Here is a 22,046-nt window from a genome sequence, read left to right as displayed (position 1 = left end):
TGCGACTGCTAGTTGCCCTTTTAGGTAAAGGCTGGCGGTGTACGGTAAGATATTAAACAATCACCTGGCAACCCTATTTTTGCTTGGTCAGCAAAAACTGATGATATTAAAGCCTTTTTCACTTCTATGGCAAGAGTAGGAATGCACTGTGCATAAGATGACACTTTGGTTTTGTTGTAGTAATATGTATTACATAATCACACAACGCACTGCATTAATATTCGATTGTTTTCGCCGATTTACATTTGTTTTTTGACAGATATAGTAACTGCAACTCTCCAATGGTAGCTTACACATCAACCAACCAACTTTATATGTGCTTGTAAAATGTGCACAAACGAATGAAGAATACAGCCAATGAACAAGAAACAATGGTGAATATCAAAACATTATACTGCAGCCAATGAAAGAAAGTCAGATTTCGTGTCTGCTTTCGGCAAGACCCTACGCGAAGCAATTCTCGCCCGAATGAAACCATCCTGTCGTAGATGGCCAGCAACACTTCCACAGTCGTTAGTGACTTCCCAAATGAGACGCTGCACAGCCTGAGTATGGGCAGGAAAATGAGGGCATTCAAATTTTGTGTTTATCAAACCCTTTAGTTCATCTATGGTCAAGTGTGAAGCAAGGCTAGACTCAGTAAGCGTGGCATGGTCCCAATCAAAGAGCACAGTGAGTTGGCATCCAAATTTAATTTTGGTTGGGTAAAAATGCGGACAGAAACATCACAAGAGTTACTGCCTTTGCGAATATTTTCTAACATGTTCACAGAAAAAGATCGCAGAGCAGGATCATCACTGGATACCGGGGCATTGTCACATTCAGATGTACCAGGTGCAGCTGGTTCGAAAGGAGAGTCAATTTCTTCATCAATTGCTGCAGAAAACTGCTGTTTTTCTCCAGTTCTCTTCCTCTATCACTTGTGACTTCTTTGCTGCAGCGAAATCATCTCCTCGCTGTTGTTTGAGGCTCTTGAAAAACAAGTTTTTGTGTGAATGATAAATGTAAAGAACACAAAATAATCCATGTAAATCAGTTCAATCTGTTTTTATTTCTGACTGTCACAACGAAAAACAATATATGCCAAACATAACAAATAATACTCTTTCGGACAAATGGCAGTAAAAAACAGTGATACGGTAGTCAAGAAAAATCTTTTCGCCATAGCACAACTAGCTTTAGTGAAAGCACAAGCCTGCCTTTACAGACATAGAAATCAGAACATCTGAATCACTTTCCCACGAGGAAATGCTTTAGGAAAATGAAAAATCCTTAAACCACCTACTATCTAGAGTTGGTTGCACTACATCTGCAATGGTGAAGTGGGGTTGTAGAATTGGCAATAACCCATTCTCTTTCTCATATGGCTCCATTCAACAAATGTTGTTAGAAGAGCCATGTCAATGACAACAACTGACCAACCCCAGTACACAACATGGGACATGTCTATGCATGACCCTGTTATCAAAGAATATACTTATAAAGCCTTAGCCTACATTTCATAGAAAATTACTAGCCAAAAAAGTTTGTAAAGATACCGTATGTAAGAACTTACCTTTTTGTTAACTCTCTTTTGAAGCGTTTTCGTTGTCCTTTTGTCAAGAAGCCCAATTTGGTATAACGGTGCTTCTACTCCACGATAACGTTGGGAGAGGAGAAACCTCAATTGTTTTAGGAATGCGATCTTCATTTGAAAAGAGAATAGTTAGCTTTTTTCCAGCTTCCTGAAAAATTAATTCCTTGTGAGTGCTCTGTCTCTGTAAACGTGCAATTAATTATTTCAACACATTAAAGTTTTGAAAAGTGTCTGCTAGTTGGTTATTGTAGCCTACGTGTACTGTTCATTCATGCAAGCTACGGTATATGTTAGTATTTTTAACAACTACCCTTCATCCATACAAAGATATACGAGTTGGTCTATGTTTTATGTCACTACCAAGCTTAGTTAAAACCTGTCAGAGAAAAAGTTGCAGTAATAAAGTACTTGAGTATCACCTTTAAAAAGTAGGCTGCAGAATGCAAGAACATATCGTAGTGTTGGTAAATCAGCAGTGGGAAGCTCCTTGGAGGGTCCAATGACAGAAGAGCTTTCCAAGCTTCTTACTCTCTTTTTAGAACTTTTAGGCATGATTTAACAGTTAGCAATGCTACTCACAACAAGGTTAGCTTTATGAACTAAAGATAATATGTGAAGAGATTATTGTATTTTTTGAAAAAAAACATAGCCCACTTACAGTACACAGAACTAAGAATTTAGGTGCTGAAAACTTAGTTGTCTGAGCCTTCCGTAATATTATGAACTTTATTAGTGTCATTCTCAAAGCTACATATAAAAAATGCAGAACCACAAACAGCAACTTCACCTGAATAAGCAGTTCTTATTCCAGAAGAGCTGATAATTACAGACACTGCCTCTTAGGCGTACTTTACACAATTTGGAAAACCTAGCCTAAACTAACTTTGAACCGAAGCCTGAATGATTTAACAACCAAGCATAAAATCATAGCAAACATTTCGGCTGAACACAACTTCTTATCTGAATTTTGCAGCCTTATCTTCAATAATATATAATCAGCAATTCAGCATCTCAATTCTCAAGTTATAAATCTCTCAGCAGCAGACAGCAATCGCTCGCGCGCGCGTGTGTGCGGCACACAACGCGTTTTCCCTAACTGGCCATTCAGAGCGCGCTATCTGGATCACGTGGATTGATGCGTTGTGATAGTATTTTTTGTGGAATCACCTTGCAAGAATTAGAAAATACTAACCTTAAAACGCTTACATGTTTAGGGATACTGGATTTTATCGCATAAAACTTTACAAAAATACTCTACACAACAGTAGTCACCCTGTGTGATAATTCGATTTTGTCCATTCAAATTTCACATCGCCTTAATATGCAGTGCCAGTGTTCACTGTTCACAATTAGTAGGCTAATGTTTTTAATAACTGAGTCTGAGTGTTAAGAGTATTAACTGAATGTTACTGTGCTCCTATGATGTAATCATGTGGTGTTTATACTACAGCAGGTGTGAATGTGTTGAGATACTTCTTGTGTGGTGTATTATTTATATTTCCTGCCATAATGCCACTGGACATTAATATGTCAAATTTATGGTATTAGATTGGGTTTGTCAACTAAATCAGCCATGCTACTGCCTGCAAGGTGTTGTTGTTTGTAGCAATTGGAATAGCCTACCGTACCACTTCTTCAATTCACTGATTTTCTGTTCTTTCAGGTTAAAACGTAACTTAGGTGAGATTAAAAACTTTAAAGTTGCATTGGCACCTTTTTTAACTTAAATAACGTCAAAAATAACATCGCCTATCAAGGAAATTTTGAAGGATTTCCGACTGAGAAAAAAGGGATTTTTCAGGACAAAAAAGGAAATTGAAGAGGATTTATCAATTGTCAGAAGTGGAAGCACTGTACCCCAGTGTAATTTCGCCAAAGCCAGGCTTGGCCAGCACGAAGTCCAACAGTGGAGTGTACACTGTACAGCCTAGGTAGCTGACAAACTGAAAGCCACTAGCCCGAGCAACAAACAGCCTAGAAGTTTGGCCATTTAACTGTTTATTTGTAGACTGTGAAGGCCAGCTACTCAATCATGTGTGATGTGGCTAATAAGTTAAGATCATCGCTGGAAAAGTGGACTAACTTCTTTCAGAAAGAAACTGCACCTAACTTGTTAAAATTTGTCCAGTATTCAATGTCTATCCCTGTATCTAATGCCAATCTTGAGAGAATTTTCAGTGTTATGGGTAACAGGGCCTCTGAGAGAAGTTTTCATCAAGGGTACGAAGAGTCATTCCGGCCCCCCTCTCACTCCGGGCCCCCTTCGTCTTGGGCAAAGCGCGTGATGTTTGCTTAGGCGTATTGCACACCATATAGCATTTTACTGCAGAATTAGACATCTGTGCGATATAATAGTATCAGGCTGCAATAAAACTATTACTCAATTTTAATAGGCTATGCACAATAATATTGAATATGAAAGATAAATATGTCACTTACCTCATATGATATAGGCCTACCCTGCCCTGCTGCCAGATAAGATAAGACTGAGCATCATAAAATACAAGTTTATAGGAACAGAGAATGGGATGGGATTGGCCTACCCTAGATTAAATTCTATTCCCATGCATCTGAATAATGACAGTTTATTTTTGTTTTGTTGGCGGAAAATGAAAAGAACAAAAATATACAAAAACACAATAAACACAAATATAATTTACACAACAAGGATGGCAGCGAAAGACCAAAAGGTCACCAAAGTCAGCTGCCACCCAAACATTTAAACAAAAGACCCAAAATTAAGAATATTAACAGATTTTGCACAATACCAGCACTTTACATAATACATTAACAATGAAGTAACACAGGGCAACATAAAAAAAAAACTGTGCAGAGAAATAAGCAGATGATATGTTTTAGGAGTGACCATTGTACAAATTCTTTAATAAACATTTATATTTAAATTTAGAAGCATTATAAGACTTTTCCTGTATTTCTTTTGGTATTTGATTCCATAGTTTCACTCCATTAAAACATGGCATCTTCTTACCAGAGTTTGACGTTGCAGAACATAAATGACCGGGCGCCACAATGCTCTGCACCTAAATATCCTGACACCACAGTGTGCGCGCCTATTTGACCGGCGCCTAATTGTCTGCACCTAAAAGACGTGGACCCCCATACAGCCAGTAGGCTACTACTGTACAAAGACTATAATTTGTACAGTTTAACAACTACATAACAGTAACTTACTGTAATACTTGTACTACAATAACTTCATGATCGGTATTTAGTTACTAGTTGGCATAACAGCTTGTCTGGACTTTTCTTTCAAAAACTTTTATAACTTGGCCAAAATAAACTTTGTCAGGGTCTTCTTTAACTCTTAGCCAATGCTTGCATGTCAACTAGTATATAGCCTACCAAAAGCAGTATTTTGTACATCGCTGACTTCATTTATTCAGCAAAACAGATTTTTCTTGCCCCTTTTTCTGCAAAAACTTTAATAACTTTATCAAAGTTAACTTGTCTGGCTAACTTTGATTCTATGCTGAGCCTTGCCAGATTGACTAAACGCTTTTCACCTGTTGTTGATCTTAAATAATTTTTGATCAGCTTTAGTTTACACAAACTTACCATCTTGCTTTGCGTTTTTAATTAGTGTTTTGAGTTGTGCATATCATGTGATTTGTCACTCGCCAACTTGTGGATCCTGCATTGAATTCATGTGTCAGTTGTTGATGGTGCTGTTGAAAGGTGTCGCTTGTACAGCTTTAATTTTAATGTAAAATTTTCAAACTTAGTTATTTATCTTAGATGTAGTGTAGCCTATAATTATTCCAAATGAGGACACTATGTGGTGTCGAAAACGTTGGATTTAGTAGTTTTTTATTGTTTTTTTGTGTTTAATAAAAAATGTTAAATCCGTTAAGGTTACTGAGTGTCATATGTAGGCTATCTCGTACAACAAGTCAAGCTCTCTACCAAGGCTCAAACATAACATCAGGTCAAAGCATAATCAAATTAATCATCTGACCAATAACCTTTCTTCATTAACTTTTGCATTCACCACATGCTTAGCAGAGGTGAATGAAGCCACTTTTTTTAGTTTGGCTCTCCTCCAGCTCCGAAAGTATTGACTCTGGCTCCTGCTACAACTCTTAAATTCATTTTGAAGTAAAATAAGCGTGAAACTACCTTTTTCAAATAGTTTTTAAAAAACACAAAAAAGCCCAAAAACACCCGGGCTTTTAAAAAAAAATCTGGCGGGTTAGGCAATCTCAACCTTGCTTTTGCTACGCCCCCCCGGACAGGAGAATAACCAACTTTTATGATTTAATTTAGGGTGCTTTTAACAGAACATTTTTAACAAAAAGCATTAAATCACCACTTTGGGCCCCTAATTTGCGCACAATGCACTTAGTTACCTTTCCGGGCCCTCTTGCTACATTACGGACCCCCCCAGGACAAAAGAATAACAACTTTTATGCTTGAATTTAGTCCTTTAGGATGGTTTTAACCAAACATTTTTGCACGTAAATTGTAAAATCACAATTCCGGGCCCCCCAACAATCACAGGCCTGGGCCCTCAAGGGTACGCCGTACCCTCCGTACCCCCCTCTCATAGGCCTTGATGGGTAACAAATGGACAGATGAGCGAAACTGTTTAGCTGTTTATTCTGTTAAAAGTGAATTGTGTGTATTCTTTAACATACATTTTTAGCTACTTAGAATTTAAAGAACAAATTTCTGCAAACAAACCTTTATTGAAGGCAGCAGTTGCAAGAAAAGTATGTTAAGTAAACTAAGTTACATAGGCAAGTAGGAGTGTTCTAATTAGCGCTTCTAATCGTGGGTCTCTTTTCTTGCCATTTTAGCATCAGTAGGTATATGCTGTGTAGGCTACACTGCAAGATACTAACTAGCCAATTACCTGGATTCAACCTGTGTTAAGTTCAGCACTACACTTGCTAAACAAGATCAAGAAAATAAGATTTTATTAATTTTCATCTGTGGTAGCCTATCACTTATGAACCAAATTGTTGTGTCAGACAACATCACATATAGTAGCCTATTGCAACAATTTTTGCATATTATTTATGCAATAATTCTTTGCATATTTGGGCGTGGTTGCACACATTTAGGCGTGTGGCATGCGTTAGACAGCGTTTCTTAACCTTTTTTGACTCTAGCACCCCTGTAAACAGGCCTCAACAGTCTAGCACTCCCTAACTATCGTTGGCATACGACTACGCTGTTACAGTGCCGACCAAAAGTTTAGTAGAGGCCGAAATTTTGACATGCCTTTAGATCGCTGGCGATACGTATATGAAGTCTCTTGTTGTTGAACAAGCTGTGCAGTTGTTTTAACCAAGTTGATTCAGGATTTGGTATTTGGCTTTCATTCACCAACAAAAATTCAATTATAACCATATGTAAGCGAATCAACTCTCTTAAAACAACAGCACAGTTTGTTAGGCAACAAAATATACCGCCAGTGATCAAGAAGCATGTCAAAATTTCGCCGCCGCCATTAAACTTTGGTCTGCATTATTGAAAGGAAAGCGATGTACAAATTGATCATTTTGTTTATTCTTCAAAACTACTGTTGTCATTGGTGATAAAGAAATAGGAAAACCCGAGAATAGTGAAAGAACATGGAAAAACTTAAGCATACTTAAGTTACTCAGCTGGGTAACTAGTTACACATGTATCAATGTGATTTCTGTTGTTGCTTAGGCTATGTGTGACCAATTGCTCCATTCGAGGCTAAGTGTTGGTCAAAGCCACTCTCATATCGTGGAGCAACCCATGTTGAAGGCGGTTCCTGTCAATTATTTTGATTTGGAGTATGGTGGAGAACACCTTTTCACACAGTTAGGTGGTCAGAAATGGAAACATCGATTCCAATGCTGCTCGTGCCAATGCAGGATATGCTGTCAACTGATCACACCAGAAATCAGCAAGCGGAAGGACGAAATTTTGTCCGACAACTCTGATTCACCTGCATGTCAATCAGCTCCTCCTTTAGTCTATTATCATCACTCATGTCTGCCAAGAAGGGCTGCTGTATCCACTCTGGATATGAGTGATTTGTGGGAACGTATTTTGCCATGGTGGTTGCTAGAAGCGAGCAGTAATATTACAACAAAGCACCCACCAGGTAAGTTCGCACAAACTACTCAGGATCAAGTTGCGTACTTGACTGGGAGATGACTACAATAACAACAAACCATGTAGGCTACGCCTGTACGGTAGGCTATTTCGAAACAGCAATCATTGATATGACAACTGCCGATGCTGGCAGAAAGACGAAACAATGCCGAAAAGTAAAATGGATTTTTTTGATATTATACTGCATGCATTTAGCACCCCCTACAGTCTACTCCAGCACCCCCGGTTAAGAAACGCTGTGTTAGAGGGTTCAATTGCGCGTATTTTGGCATGTGTTTGAGACAGTGGCGTAGCCAAGGAGGGGGTTTTGGGGGTTACAACCCCCCTTTGGCACGCGTGTGACGTCACGATATTGAGAATGATGCTTTCAGTCTCTATGTCTCTAAAACAAAGTTTGCCTAAGCTTAATTTTAAACAAAACTGCATTAAAAAAGCGAGTTTTACCAATACCAAACATTCAAATAGCTCAGCCAAGAATTAGCAACAAGAAAACATAGAGACATAGCTCAATTACCGAAAAATGCCCAAGAAAACATAATCTTATCCTCTTGCTATGCCACCGTTCGTACAACACCATTTTAGAGGAATAATTATACCCACATTTTTGTTGAAAATGCTCTCAGAATGCACTAAATTCAAAGTAATTTTTCAAAAATTTCTGGGGGAGGCCCCCCAGACCCCCTGCCGCTGGTTGTCGATTTTGGTGAAGACGCCGTCGGGCTTCGCCCGCCGGCCATCAACCTCCCCCTTTCACAATTCCTGGCTAACTGCCTTGAGAACTTTGAGGATGCGGTCGCGCGCTTTCAAAATGTTCACTATTGTGAAGATAAAAATCTGGCAACCCTAGTCATAATAGACATTGTGATGGAGATGAATTGATGAGTTCATCGAGATTTCAATGACTTTGCTACCAGGGTTGCCAACCTTGCGGTTTTCTCGCATAATTGAGCTGGTCTTCGTTCTGAGTTGCGGAGTTTTTTTGAAGGTTGCGGGTTGCGGTTTTTTGGGATGGTTTGAGTAATGTGTCTCAACACAATATGAGATTGCTAAAACTTGTTAATAGGAGAGAATGTAGTCAAGATTCAAATGTAGACTACTGTAGTTAGGTTGAGGTAGGTTGTATAGAATGCTGTAAGTTGCTGCTCTAGTGCTGTCACGTCAGTCATTAGATTGGTCTCATAACTGTAAAGAATGGCAAAAAGATAGCAAACTTAAAGGCTGGATACAACCTGCAACGGAGGGCACTGGCAAGGCTGCTTGTAAATATTGCAAAACAGTAATAACAGCACATTACAACGACTTGTGCTGTCATGTTGAAACATACTGTGCCTGCTGTGCTGACCTATGTTTAGTAAAGTTACATATTTGTTATTTTGTTTGCAATGTAATTATCTCAATTTTTACACATTGATTGTTCTTTTTTTGCAGGTGCATGCTAAATTCAGCGTAAAATTATAAGATCTCAATCAATTTTAGTATATGTGTAGGGTTTTTACCTAACTTATGTCCCCAGCGTAGGGTTTTGGCTATCTAATTGTCGTATTTTTGTTTATAAAATGAAAATAAAAAGGATAATTTAGGCTTCTGTCTGTCTAGTCTAGGGGACAGGGGTACAACTGCCTACAAAAATTAAACAAGCCAAATAGAATATTAGATATATATTTGTTATAAATAAAAATTACAATATTAAATGTTTTGTTATAAATAAAATTACAAGTTCGGGAATTGAAAAATATGTCTAGCCAATTTCGTTTTATCAACCGGTGTCAAAAGAGCGACGTTTTCCAGTCGTGAATTTAAGCTTCTTGTTCTAAAGTTCAGTCCGTTTGCTTTGCCAGTCTGTTTCTGAGTGTTTGCCTCTTTCAATTCCCCGCTTACTTCATAATATACCGGTAGAGCCTTTTTATCAATTATAGCTATCGTAAGAATCAAGGTAAAAGCTATACCGGTTACATAGTTATGTTGCATTAGAAATACAGATGTGTTGAGCTATATTAAAGCTATATTAAAACTTTAATATTGCTCCTAGCACTGAGCCAGTTGAGCACTTTCTTTTGATGCTACTATCCAGTTATTATGGATGTGTTGAGCTAAATTCTGTGTGAGTGACATTTGTTAAACAAGAAACGTGGCCTATGTTCTGTGAGAACTTTAGGTTTTGAATTTGCAGCGTTGAAATGCATTTTGCAATTCTGATAAATTTCGGTTAAATGTTAAAATATAAATTTATTAGTTAAAAACATGGTACATGTTACATATGTACTAGTTTATGTCTAGATATGTTAGACATCAGTATATATGATTGAATTGAGTCTGTCACAAATATTTTGAAAGTTTGAAGCATAGGCCTATTGGAAATTGGGCTGATTCAGTGATCAGTTTGGGCTGGAAACATTTTCAAAAGTTGGCAACTCTGTTCGCTACTTAAGCGATGGAATGACAGAACAGACAGTAGAGTTAGGCTATGACACTTTGATCTTGATTCTTGATCGTTTTATTGCATTGTCCTTGCATGAGGTTTCCGTAACGTTTTGCTCTAATTCAGAGGTCACCAAACTACGGCCCGCGGGCCAAAACCGGCCTGCAAACTGATTTCATCCGGCTCGCCACGTGCTGCGGAAATAACAGCTGCACTGCAACTGCTAAGGAAAAAAGTGAAAAAGTTTTTTGTTAAAATTGTTCATTCTTATAGTTCATTGTTGTATGTTGAATTTGAACACTTTTCCACCAGGCAGCCTACATGTTGGTGTTCTGTTTTTATCATTAGGCCACCACAAATGGGGACAGCCTAGGCCAAATGTGGAAAGATGTAATGTTTTTTCAAGAGCACGATACCTTGTAGTGTATAACAGCATGGGATAACTTTTCTAGCAACATTTCGATTTTCATCACAACTTTGTATCTCACCGCTGACTTTGTTATTTATTGTGCTCAATTCAAGTCAATGGAGATTCTAAATAGTTGTATATCTTTTTGCAATTTGCATCCGGCCCGCAGCTGTTAATCTTGCAGCAATCCGGCCCTCAGAGAAAAAAGTTTGGTGACCCCTGCTCTAATTCATCGAATTAGACAAGTAGAATTCAATCAATCATTTTATTTTTCATCATTAACGCGTCCGGGACGAAAAAGATACTACTGTAACATACTAACTACAAAAATCGATATAGACCTACCAGGGCTGTCTTTAAATGTAGCAAACCTCGCAAACCTAGCAAACGTAGCAAACCTAGCAAACGTAGCAAACCTAGCAAACCTTGCAAACCACGAAGTTGCCAGATGGTATTTTTTTTAATTGTATTTTTTTTTTTCTTGGCGTTTTATTTATCGGGTGCATGTTTTTTGAAACCCTTTTGAATATGTTATTTGTTTAGTGTTGATGTCTTATTTTTATCAGTAAAAAGATAACAAAATCTCTGCTTTGTTGGTTATGGTTAGTTTTGATATAAATACATTTAAAGCAATGCCTTTGCGATCAACATTTGTGAGATGTTGAAACTTGAAAGGTAATATTAACGCAATATTTGGTAGTCAGACATTCGAGAATCAGTACTTAATCCCTTTTTTAGACCATGGTTGGGTGAGTTCACTAATCACTGGTTTTCTAAAAACCGGGCTGCAGACGATAAATAAAACTTAACTTTTGCAGGTGACCGTAGTTCCTTGGCTACGCCGTGTGACACAAAAGGAAGAAGTTCCTAATGACAAGTTTTTGTGTGTGTTTAGAATGTAAGGAATATTTTGTAAACGAAACCGGTTTTTCCAAAAGTTTTGATCATTTGAAGTGTGTTTAAAATGCCTATATGCTTTGGCTCCTAGTTGGGTACCGTACCACTCTGATTTCCATTCTGTCAAGCAACAGAATAGACAAATAACTTTAGAAAAAGATATAGCAATTTTTTTTTAGTTGCCAGTTATCTAATTTTCTCCAGATAAAAATTCACTATCAGTACTTTTTGGAACAATTTAAAAAACACCTGAATAATTTGGCATAAACTTGCGTTCTCTTTCAAATGGACTTCTTGCAAGTGGCAACCTTACAGCTAGCTTGGTGTGTTTTGAAAACGGAAAGGAAGTGGCTATTTTTTCACACTTAATGTCATATGGTTACAATCAGGTGTTGCCGGAGTTAGGATTAAAGTTAGGAAGGGTTAAGGTAAAGGTTAGAGCAGTGGTTCTTAAACTTTTTGAGCCGCGCCCCCCTTTGACGTGCCATCCAAACTTGCGCCCCACCAAACTACAAAATTAGCAAACATTTATGTGTAATGACTACAGGAATTTATATTTAGCTTGATCATCAATGTGAGGGATGTAATTGTTTTTTGGAAACCACTGGAACCCGATAAAATCATTTTTGTTTGACATATTTATTTTTATGCCGCTTTAAAGTCATGATACCATTTTTTAACTTTTTTTTTTTATAAAAATCAAATTTTTTCTAAAAATGTAATTTCAAAATCAAAAAAATCAAGCCACATAGTTGGTGTAAATAGATAAAACCTACATAAGTTGTGATAATATTAATGATAAATAAACTGTTAAATTTTTTTCCATCAAGTTATTTTCAAATGCAAACTATTTGTGAAGTGAAAACAATTATGTCGATGGTCACTAATTTGCACATGGACTTATATCACTATATTTTATTGTGCATATAGATAGGCTACGTCATCATGCACTGAATCAGAATCACAAATTCATGGTGTTTCATTTTTAAGTCTCGACAAGGTAAAAGTGTGTGCGGCTGTGATGTAGACTTAAAATGTTTGCAAGTTTCAATAAATCGGCAAATAAGTGAATTTTAACACTTTGAATGTACCACCATAAGCTGTGGGTTAACTGAGTGGTGACTGCAGAATAGTTTAAAACCATTTATGATAAACCTCTACAATACTTTTGGTTAAAAGATGTCTGCTAAGTAGATTTATGAAATTCAGTACCGTAGAATACTACGGTACATTGTAGTGGAAGCGTCAGAGGTGGGCATTCGCTACTTTTAAAGTAGCATGCTCCACTTGAGCTAACTGCTACCCACTACCAATCGATAAAAGTAATAACACTACCACTACTCGGGCTACTTTTATCGATTTTAAATTTATATATCGGTTTAAAAGTGAACTTATTTGGGTGTTCACTTTTTTAGAAAGTATCAAACACATGCTTAGTTAATAGATTTATACAGTGACTGTTTACTCTTTATATTTGTTGTAAGATGTTGATTTTAGACTTGGTCAGGCCTTGAACACTTAACTCCAGCAAGGTGATGCCTTCCCAAACGACACGGCGCATGCTCTGGGATGGCATCACTCTGTACAGGATGGAGTTGATTAGAGCTTTGTAAGTTACAACTGCTGGCTTTTCTCTTTGTCAATTGCTACCATACTCTTTATATCAATGGTTCTCAACCTTTTCAGCATGGGGGCCAAAATTCAAAACCTTAATTTTGTAAAGGGCTGCAATGCAATTGAATGTAAAACTTAATGTTTTTTTGACTTTTATGAATAAGTTTACCAAAACGAGGGGTAACTAAGAGGTGCAGTAGGCCTACTCAAAATCTGGTTTGTCAGTAGGTTGTGATATTTGAATTTAATTTCAACCATTTTGCTGAAAATTGCTTCACATGTAAGTTATGTTGAACATGCATTTTTCTGTGCATGACTTTCAAATTCATCAATCATATTGCCATTGTGCAATTCGTTGACTTGGTGCTCTGACTTAACCAACCATAGCATGGTTTAACCACCTAACGGCAGTGAACAAGCACTGTCCATAGTCAGCATCAATATCTGCCAGAAACTGCTTAAACTTGTGATGATCAAGTGCATATGCATGAATATAATTTACTGTTGATGTTACGATTTCTATCACATTAAATATCTTCATTAAATTAACAGTGATATTTTCTTGGTGTAAAACACAGTGGTACCGCATCACAGGGGGTAAAATTAATGATGCCATCACAAGGCTAACATTATCCTCTATGCCATCTGTAAACGAGTCCATAAAGACCTTGATTTTACCCTAACATGGAAGGACACCCATCTGTTGCAACCGAACACAGTTTTGACGGGTCCAAATGTATTTCTAGAAGACTTAAACGACATTCACGATACATATAATTCATTGCCTATCCCTTTTGTTGTGCCCTGAAAGAAATGCAAAGTGAGAAATTGCGCCAAAATGTTAAAGTTGCGCATAGCTCAAAGCTGCAGGTTTTTGTCTGACCCTCTTCTGGAGAGTGGAGATATCGTCAGCATAAAATAAACCTTTTACTAGAAATACTACACCATAGTTAAGTTTATTTTGACGATAGCTGCTATAGAGAGTGAGATGAAAACCTACAGCTTGAAGCAAAATTCTACCAGCAATTTTTAAGTTTTGTACCATTAATCAACTTTTCAAATGTTGAAGTTTGTCATAACTCTCCTGATAAACACAGCTAATTGCTCTGTAGCAATTGTGTGGAAAAAAACATTATGATAAGGCATTTTCTCTGCTAGCACCTAGGCAGTGACCCATGTATTCTCGCCACTTTGGCAATTCTTCCATCACGAATAATATATTTTTGCTGCATTAATGAGGGCCACGGAGAGAATGGTTAAGGGCCAGGCTAGATAAACTTCCTTTAAAACTGAGTGTGATATTTTATGTACCATTTACTGACATTAATAGCTCATTTTTAGATAAAAGAGGAGGTGAACCTCCAACATCTGTATTCTGTAGGATTGGTCTATGATGCAAATTTCTGATGACACATGTGTTTATTTTTACTTATTAATAGGACAGTTAATGATACTTTCTGTATATAAGAGTAGATTTTTCACATATATGCAACATGTCAAAGATTGTGGTGTACATATCATCAGTGACTGGAAGCTCAGAGGTAACCCTTTTTACTTCAAAAATATGGTGTTGAAACAATAATGATTTCCACGTTTTGTAAAGTGTGCTGACAGATTGTCTCACACTTTGATGGCCTGTATATTCGAGTTCTAGATTTTATTTTTCATTATTGTCCAACTTTTTATACCCTACTTTATATACCCTACAAAGTTGTAAGACATGTTCTTGGACAAATTTCTTGTTTAGTGTCGGCTGCAAGCCCCAGCAGTGAAAGCGCCTGCAATTGTCTTTAAAATGCCTAGGTTTGCTTCCTCTTGTGAGCATGTGATTGTGTGTTCGTAAGACAGTTTATGTTTGCAGTGCCAGTGCCCACTAAGCTAATACTGCTGTAAACAAAGCCTTACACCCAACTCTATCGAACAACCTTCTTGTCATTGCAGAGTGCAGACGTTTAAGTGGTTTACAACTCGTAATTTTGTGTTAAAAGTCGTGTCTGATCAAATGTACCTTCCCAGACAGCAAATCAGTCGTTTTTTTTACATTGATTCAACGTCTGATTCAACAGACGTTGAATTAATGTAAAAAATGACATGTGCTGTCGGTTGTTCTTTTATCTATGTGTCATGTGGGATTGTTGGTAGTATTTTTGTCAGCTTCACTTCCAAGTGCTGGTTTCTAGATAAAGAAGAAACAGCAAAGAATCTTGATGGTATTGGAAGGCAGAAAACTTGACTTTGATCTTGTTGATATTGCCATAAACACTGATCTCAAAGATGAGATGAGAAAACTTGTCGACAATCCTACAGCACTTCCTCCACAAATATTTAATGGAACGGAATATTTAGGTGTAAGTTTAAAATATAACTTTTTGGCATTAGAAAGAATTCTTCTTTTACATGTCTTTTCTCAATGACTGCCATTTCCGCTAGTTTGAACAGAAAACTTAAAGTGAAGTATGTGAACATTGAACAGTAGAATTAGCCTATATTGTAGTGATGCCTGAAGGGACATTCAAAAAAGTCACTTTAGTGAAATGTCATCATAGCCGAACTTCACTGTATAAAGTACGGCTGGTTAAATCTTTGCTACATGCAATAACTGTATTCACTGATTTGAATCTAAAAATCAAAATTTCTTATATTTTATCTTGAAATATGGGAAATATCTTTGTCACCCCCCCTTATTCAGCTCTAAGTTGCCTTAGTATTATTAGAACCAGCAACGTGGTTGTAGTTTTTGATGTACAGTAAGAACATAGAAGAAATTTTACAAAATATGCTTTCGTACTTAATGTACCGTATTTATTACGTACCGTATGCTAATTTTTTTACTGATTGTCTCGGAATTTGATTGCTGTTCACGCGCCATTCTAGTCATGAAGGTTTTGAAGTCTGTCCAACTGCTTCCGCCTTCGTGTTCATTAATTCAGTCATTTTTATGCACAGGATTACGATGCATTTGATGACGCGGTCGAAAGTGAAGCCCTGGACAAGTTTTTGAAGCTTTAAGTTTTAGTTTTGCAAACAATCTACGTGTGCAACACTTACCCGTTTAACACCTCTGCTAATGTGAGTGTCTTAATTGTGTGATTGTCAACGAAATATTTTCTGCAGCTTTTGCTGTTGGAAGGAAGACAAAAAAAAGTACTGCAGTTAAACTCTGGCAATAGCTTTGCTTCATCTGCCTGATTGCTCTTTGCTAATGCAGTAAACATAGACTATAAAGTTGCGTTGTTTTACATTAAAAAGTTTGTTGAATGCAAATGATTTTTTGTTTGTTGTATGCCATGTTATTGTAAGATTTAATTTACTGTTTTTTTGTGGATATTATCCAAAAAATCATCTGTATGTATTGTACAGTTTTATCACCACACACAAGGCGTTTGTTTGATTTAAAATATTTTTTCATAACGAACCATTACCGTGGCGTTTTGAATGAAGTTTACCATTACCGTGGCGTTTTGAATGATGAATGAAGGCGTTTTGAATGAAGTTTACTTTGGCTTAATAGTGCAACCCCATAATGCATTGTCTGTATCTAAATCTAATTTTTGTTCAACGAAAACATTTGTTATGTGAACAACAGTGTTTGATTTTTGCATAGTTTTACTTTTGTACAGTGAATTAAACGCGACTTGTGTTTGCTAAGCGCAAGTCATAAAACAGTTGTAACTGCAAGAAATATGGAAAGAGTGTGTAATAAAACCTATTTTTTTCACAAGGTGTTGATTTTGGTTTTACTGCATCTTTAAGGTATTAGTTGTGGCTCGTATAGTACGGTTTCTGGTAGGGCATCAAACAATAACTTCAATCTAATTTTAAGCATACAATGTTTAGTGGCTTTTCAAGTGAATTTTTTTGCAACAGTTTTATGGCATTTGTATTTCATGCATTTATGTCACAATTCACAACAACAACCTTGAAAAAATGTAGCGTTCAAAAAATATAAAGATTCCCATTGGCCACGTATTGTGTGCTTGTTCTGCGTGTAAATGAGCAACTGTTTTTGTCTTTGGTTGAAAAAGATACAACCTACATCTGGATGTATTCCTGGCTTGAAAGTATAATCACAGTGCAAAGATAATAGTTTTTGTTTGTTAAAGTGGTGGTTGCCTCTTGTAAGACATCATTGAATCCTACTGCAAAATATTGGCTCAGTAATTTGTGACATTGCTGCAATCGCTTGCCATCAAATAAATTCTATCGACTTGGCTGTTAAAAAAATGGCATCATTGCTTATCCAGCTTGTCCTAAGTACAGTACCTACCTTAGCCTGTATGCTCCAGATCTAAATTCGCGACTGCTACCATTTCAGAGGTATTTTGTTGTTTTCTTGGGAGAGTGTTCAAAGATCACATGACATCATTTTCGTGCTCATGTAGTGTACGTGACGCATTTCGTCATTATGTAACACGATCAGTTTAAACACCTCCAAAGGCGTCACGATATTTGATCCATTCTTTGAAAGACTTTGACCAATTAAGTTTTTGCATGTGCAAGATTTAGTTCATCTTGTTTTCGTTTCTACTTTACATACCCCAGGAAAACGAAATAGGCTAACTCTTGCCTTAGTTATGAGATCACTTATACCTACATCAATTCATCTTGTAATTGTGCAAGCAATATGCGTGTGTGAAAATGTTCGATGTAGCCTACTTGCAATGCAATAAACGGGAGTTGTGTACAAGCTGAAAGGTTTTGCTGGAGAGTTATTTGTAGGCTACCGATACGCAAAACCTGGCTGTGGTTTCGTAAAACCAATCTACAACTACGAAAAAAATTGGTAAAAAATGTTAGTTTTTTTGTGTGCAACAATTAGGGGAATAGTTGGGGCAAAACGGGCCGTCTTAAAAAAAACATGTTTGCTCACTTGTACAGAAGTTTTTTTGTCAAGCATGATAGCAACAGAAAGATCTGTTGATAGACCTTTTTGTTTCAAAATCTTAAATTGCAATAGCCTAGATTCTACTAGAACAATAGAAACTAGCCTAAACACACGGAAATGAAGAGCGAAGCAGGTAGGCCAATGGTTTGTCTTAAGTACAAAAACAAACGAGATTACGGTACTGACATAGCGGCACAACCTACTGCTTCAAAACAGCAAGCTATGCTCCAAAAACGAGATTTAAAATAATCCCGAGTTTTCTAACATTGACAATTTGTTGCGCATTTATCTATATATCATATATGTATGATGATAACTAATTGTACTGGAGAGAGATCATTTTTACAATTGAAGTTGATTAAAAACTAAGTTTATTTGCGAAACACGATGGAGCAAGAGTGGCTACACTATGTACCGGTAACTCTTTTGAATATTAAAAATGTCATGCTGAATTCATCTGAAATAATTTCCAAATTTGCAGAGATCAAAATGCGTCGAAAAGACCTTTGAATGATATTGTTGAAGTTTTATATTTCTCCTTGCAAATAAAGCATTACATTAGACCAGGGGTCGGAAAACTGCGGGCCAAATACGGCCCTCGAACGATCTTACTTTTAGTGCATAAACTAAAGTTTCATCATTATCTACGCATGAATTCCCAATTTTGACCTTTGTAAACATTTCAACCCTGATAAGTACATATCACTTATCGTTTCCACTAAAACTAACTTTGAATCTCGATTTTGCGATTTGAAAAATCAAAAAAAACAGATTCGATTTATTTGCCATTCCATTTTCAATGGATGTCAATACTATGCCACATGAGATGCAAATGGAAATAATTGAACTTCAATCATCCAACGTATTGAAGGCGTATACGATTCAGTTCCAATTGCCAACTTTTATAAAGAATATGTCCAGAAATCCACCTATCCTTATCTGTATGACAATGCAAAACGTGTATTAGGGAACGTTCAAATATTACGTAACGCCTTCGAGGGGGAGGGGGGGTTTATGCAAAGTGTTACGTTAGCGTCACATCGGGGGGGAGGGGGTTCAAGAAAAACGTTACGTAACGCTTTGGAGTACGGAATGGTAGTTTTTTGTGCTGAATTTGTAGTGAAAAAGCGTTAGCCTACATGGGGGAGGGGGGGGGGGGGTCAAAAATTCGGAAAAAAATCGTTACGTAATATTTGAACGTTCCCTAATGTGCATGTTTTGAAGCACATATTGCTGTGAGCAGCTTTTTTCAAAAATAAATTACGCAAAGAATAAACTTCGCACTCGCCTGTCAGATCTTCATTTGAATGACGTATTGCAAATATCATCAACAAAGTTGCCAGTTGATTTAAACACCTTCGCCATGACACAGAAACAACATCATCCTTCACATTGATAAATGATAAGTAAATAAAAACAATGCATTGCGTTTTAATACGTGTTTGATAATAAATATGAAACGGCAACCGACACGTCTCATTGTGCAATAGACACAGGAATAGGAGTTGTAGGTGCGCCATGATTTTAAGGATAATGTGGCGATTGTTTATAGGTTGAAATTTATGCGGCCCGCACGTTACCAGAAGTTTGTAGATTTGGCCCAGTAGTAGAACAAGTTTGCCGACCCCTGCATTAGACTTTTGTGATTTTTGTTGTTGTAGAATGTAGATCAAATCTATAAAATATTCAATTACTTCCCGGGTATTATCTGTAGGCCTACATCAAATCAATCTGCCACAGGCCCCGCACTTGGTTAATCCGGCACTGCTTACACACTGTTATTGTAGACCTATGTATACACAGTGGCGGGCGCAGCTAACGTCAAAGTTAGCTTTCAACAAAGAAATCAGTGGATTTCCAATAAATTTGCTTTCGCTATCGAATCCGCTAAAATTTCTAAATATTAGCAAAAATGCTAATCCGCTAATCAAAGCGTTAGCTTCACTAATTAGCGGAACTGTGCCCTCGACTGTGTATACATAACATGAACCTGCATGAACCCTGCATGTTGTGTAAAATAAATACCGCATTCCAATTTTTGCGTTGTAAGGGGCCCCGGACTTATGTTCGGTGGGGCCACGTTCTTTGCTGCTACGGCCCTGGAAGACAGCACGGGTTGCCACTTAAGGAATTCGAATTTAGCTGGTGAGTGGTGACATATAAAAAAGGAGGCGGACAAATACGACGTAACACCCTCCTCCTCCGTGCGTACGCCACTGATTGTGATACTGATGAGCTCAGCAGTCAGCACATGCCGAACATAGATAAGATGTCTATGATGCCGAAACAAAATTGATAATATCACTCATGGGAAAGCCCCCACTTTGTTCTTTGGTTTTGCCCATGGTTAAAAGTTTTGCCTCAGTCTGGTGGGTGGGTGACAATCCTTGAGCTGGGACGCTGGGCTGGCTAGGCAAATTGCAATTATAATCCATACTTTAAGGAATGGTCTATTCTTCAATGATTTTTTTTCTTTTATTCAATTATGCACTGGATTTTCACAAATTGGAAGGTGAAAGACCTTTTGGAGCTGGTATACAAGTCCTTCGCCCCCTTGGCAACTCATGACAAAGATTCCATGACAAAGAGGAATTGACCAAAACATGTGGATTGAAGTGTGTGAACAGTAAAGCAAAGGTAAAGTAGTCTCACTCTATATGTTTGGTTGAGTCCTGTGTTTGTCATGAGTTACCAAGGGGGGGGGGGGGGGGGGACTTGTATACCAGCTCCGACCTTTTGAGGTCACTAAGTTAGCTTTTAGGATGCTTAAATGAAAGCGAAATAGCCAGAGTATTTGTGATCTGTAGTTTATGTATGCAATTTTGAAAGTATTGCAATATTTTTGACCAGTTACAGTACTTGGTACAGTATCAAATTGCAATCAAATTGCAAAGCAAGTTTCAGAAATTGAAAACTTTTTCCACAAAGCAACGAATTCAGGACTGCTCTCCATTTAATGGCACCTAGTAAATGGGATATTTCCCTGGCAACAAGACTTCATCAATGGAAAACTGCACTCTGTCAATCTCGGTAACCGGCCCTGCGTCAAGAGCCTCTACAAGTATGCGAAACTACCAGGAATAACCAATCAAGGCTTTGTCATTCCGATGATAAAGATTCAAAACCAACCAAGGTAGGTACAGTACAACCATGGTATAGAATGGACAACTTTTTTCCATCTTCCATTGTGAGATTTTCTCCCATCCCATTTCCATTCTATCATAAACATTTTCCATTCCATCTCAAAAATTTCTTCCATGCGCAAATTTTTTGATTTTTGCATCTTATATGCCACAAGTAAGCCCTTGAACTGTAGGCTGAATTTAAGCTAAAAATTTAACAGCAATATTGTTCTAAGGATTGTTTAAGCCTACCGTGACTTAAAAACTATATTCCGAAAGCTAATGCAAACCGCTACTACTATAGCAAACTTTCAGCATGAGGCTAAAACAGGTTGTTAGTATAGTATCTACATTGTGAAGTAAGAAACGATCATGCTGCTAAAAGCAAAACTTATTCGAAAAGAGCTATATCTGTGGTTTTGAAAGTGGTTTTGTTTCGGTGCAACTTCAGCACTTGGTGTGCAGGAAGCGCAGTGATATGAAATGCGTTGGTGTGGCTATTTTCCGTGTTTTGTTAATTCATGTAAAACATCAGGCGCATCTCACTTAAATAACTGTTTTTTATTCCACTAAGTGTAACTATATCGACTATTGTAGTTAGTAGTATCTTTTTCGTCCCGGACTTGTTGATGATGAAAAATATTATGAATGAACTTATTGTCAACATATTTTTGTGGGTTGGTGGAGCGTCGGAGCAGCTGCGTTTATATGTGGTCTGTTTTCGTGGTGATTTCTGTCCAATATGTGTTTGGAGTTTTTAGGAGGGCAGGGCAAGCTTACTCTTCTAACGTTCAGGTCTAAGTTTCTTTTTATGTTTTTGAGGGCACCTTATCTTAGATATGTTTTTTGATGCCTACAAGGTGTAGCTTCGATATGGATAACTGTTAGGCTATGTGTTTGATATATTTTACTATATATGTAGGATTGTAGGCCTACCATAAAGGTATATATGTGAAGCTATATTGAAATAAATTTGATTGATTGAGTTATTATTATCACAGTTAGCTCTT

At 37.3% G+C, this 22,046-nt stretch overlaps 1 protein-coding gene across 1 annotated transcript; it reads left to right on the top strand.

Moving 5' to 3' along the window:
- Positions 1-14,466: 14,466 nt before the first annotated feature.
- LOC145778815 (SH3 domain-binding glutamic acid-rich-like protein 3) lies at positions 14,467-17,715 on the top strand. The gene is made up of 3 exons (XM_082590398.1): positions 14,467-14,570; positions 15,210-15,377; positions 15,976-17,715. The coding sequence occupies exons 1-3, from the start codon at positions 14,523-14,525 to the stop codon at positions 16,036-16,038; spliced, it is 279 nt and encodes a 92-aa protein (XP_082446524.1). The 5' UTR covers positions 14,467-14,522; the 3' UTR covers positions 16,039-17,715.
- The last annotated feature ends 4,331 nt before the right edge of the window (positions 17,716-22,046 follow it).

The sequence above is a fragment of the Aplidium turbinatum genome, chromosome 10 (genome assembly GCF_918807975.1).
Source record: "Aplidium turbinatum chromosome 10, kaAplTurb1.1, whole genome shotgun sequence".
NCBI lineage: Eukaryota > Metazoa > Chordata > Ascidiacea > Aplousobranchia > Polyclinidae > Aplidium > Aplidium turbinatum.
The sequence above is the reverse complement of the archived record's forward strand: the minus strand, read 5'-3'. Positions and strand labels throughout refer to the sequence as shown.

What these genes read in the sequence shown, in the direction of transcription:
- LOC145778815 (XM_082590398.1), top strand. Translation starts at nt 14,523, where the DNA reads ATGTCAAAGATTGTGGTGTACATATCATCAGTGACTGGAAGCTCAGAG. An exon ending in CAGTGACTGGAAGCTCAGAG is followed by an intron (nt 14,571 to 15,209) that starts GTAACCCTTTTT and finishes GCTGGTTTCTAG; the next exon opens with ATAAAGAAGAAACAGCAAAG. An exon ending in ATGGAACGGAATATTTAGGT is followed by an intron (nt 15,378 to 15,975) that starts GTAAGTTTAAAA and finishes TTTTATGCACAG; the next exon opens with GATTACGATGCATTTGATGA.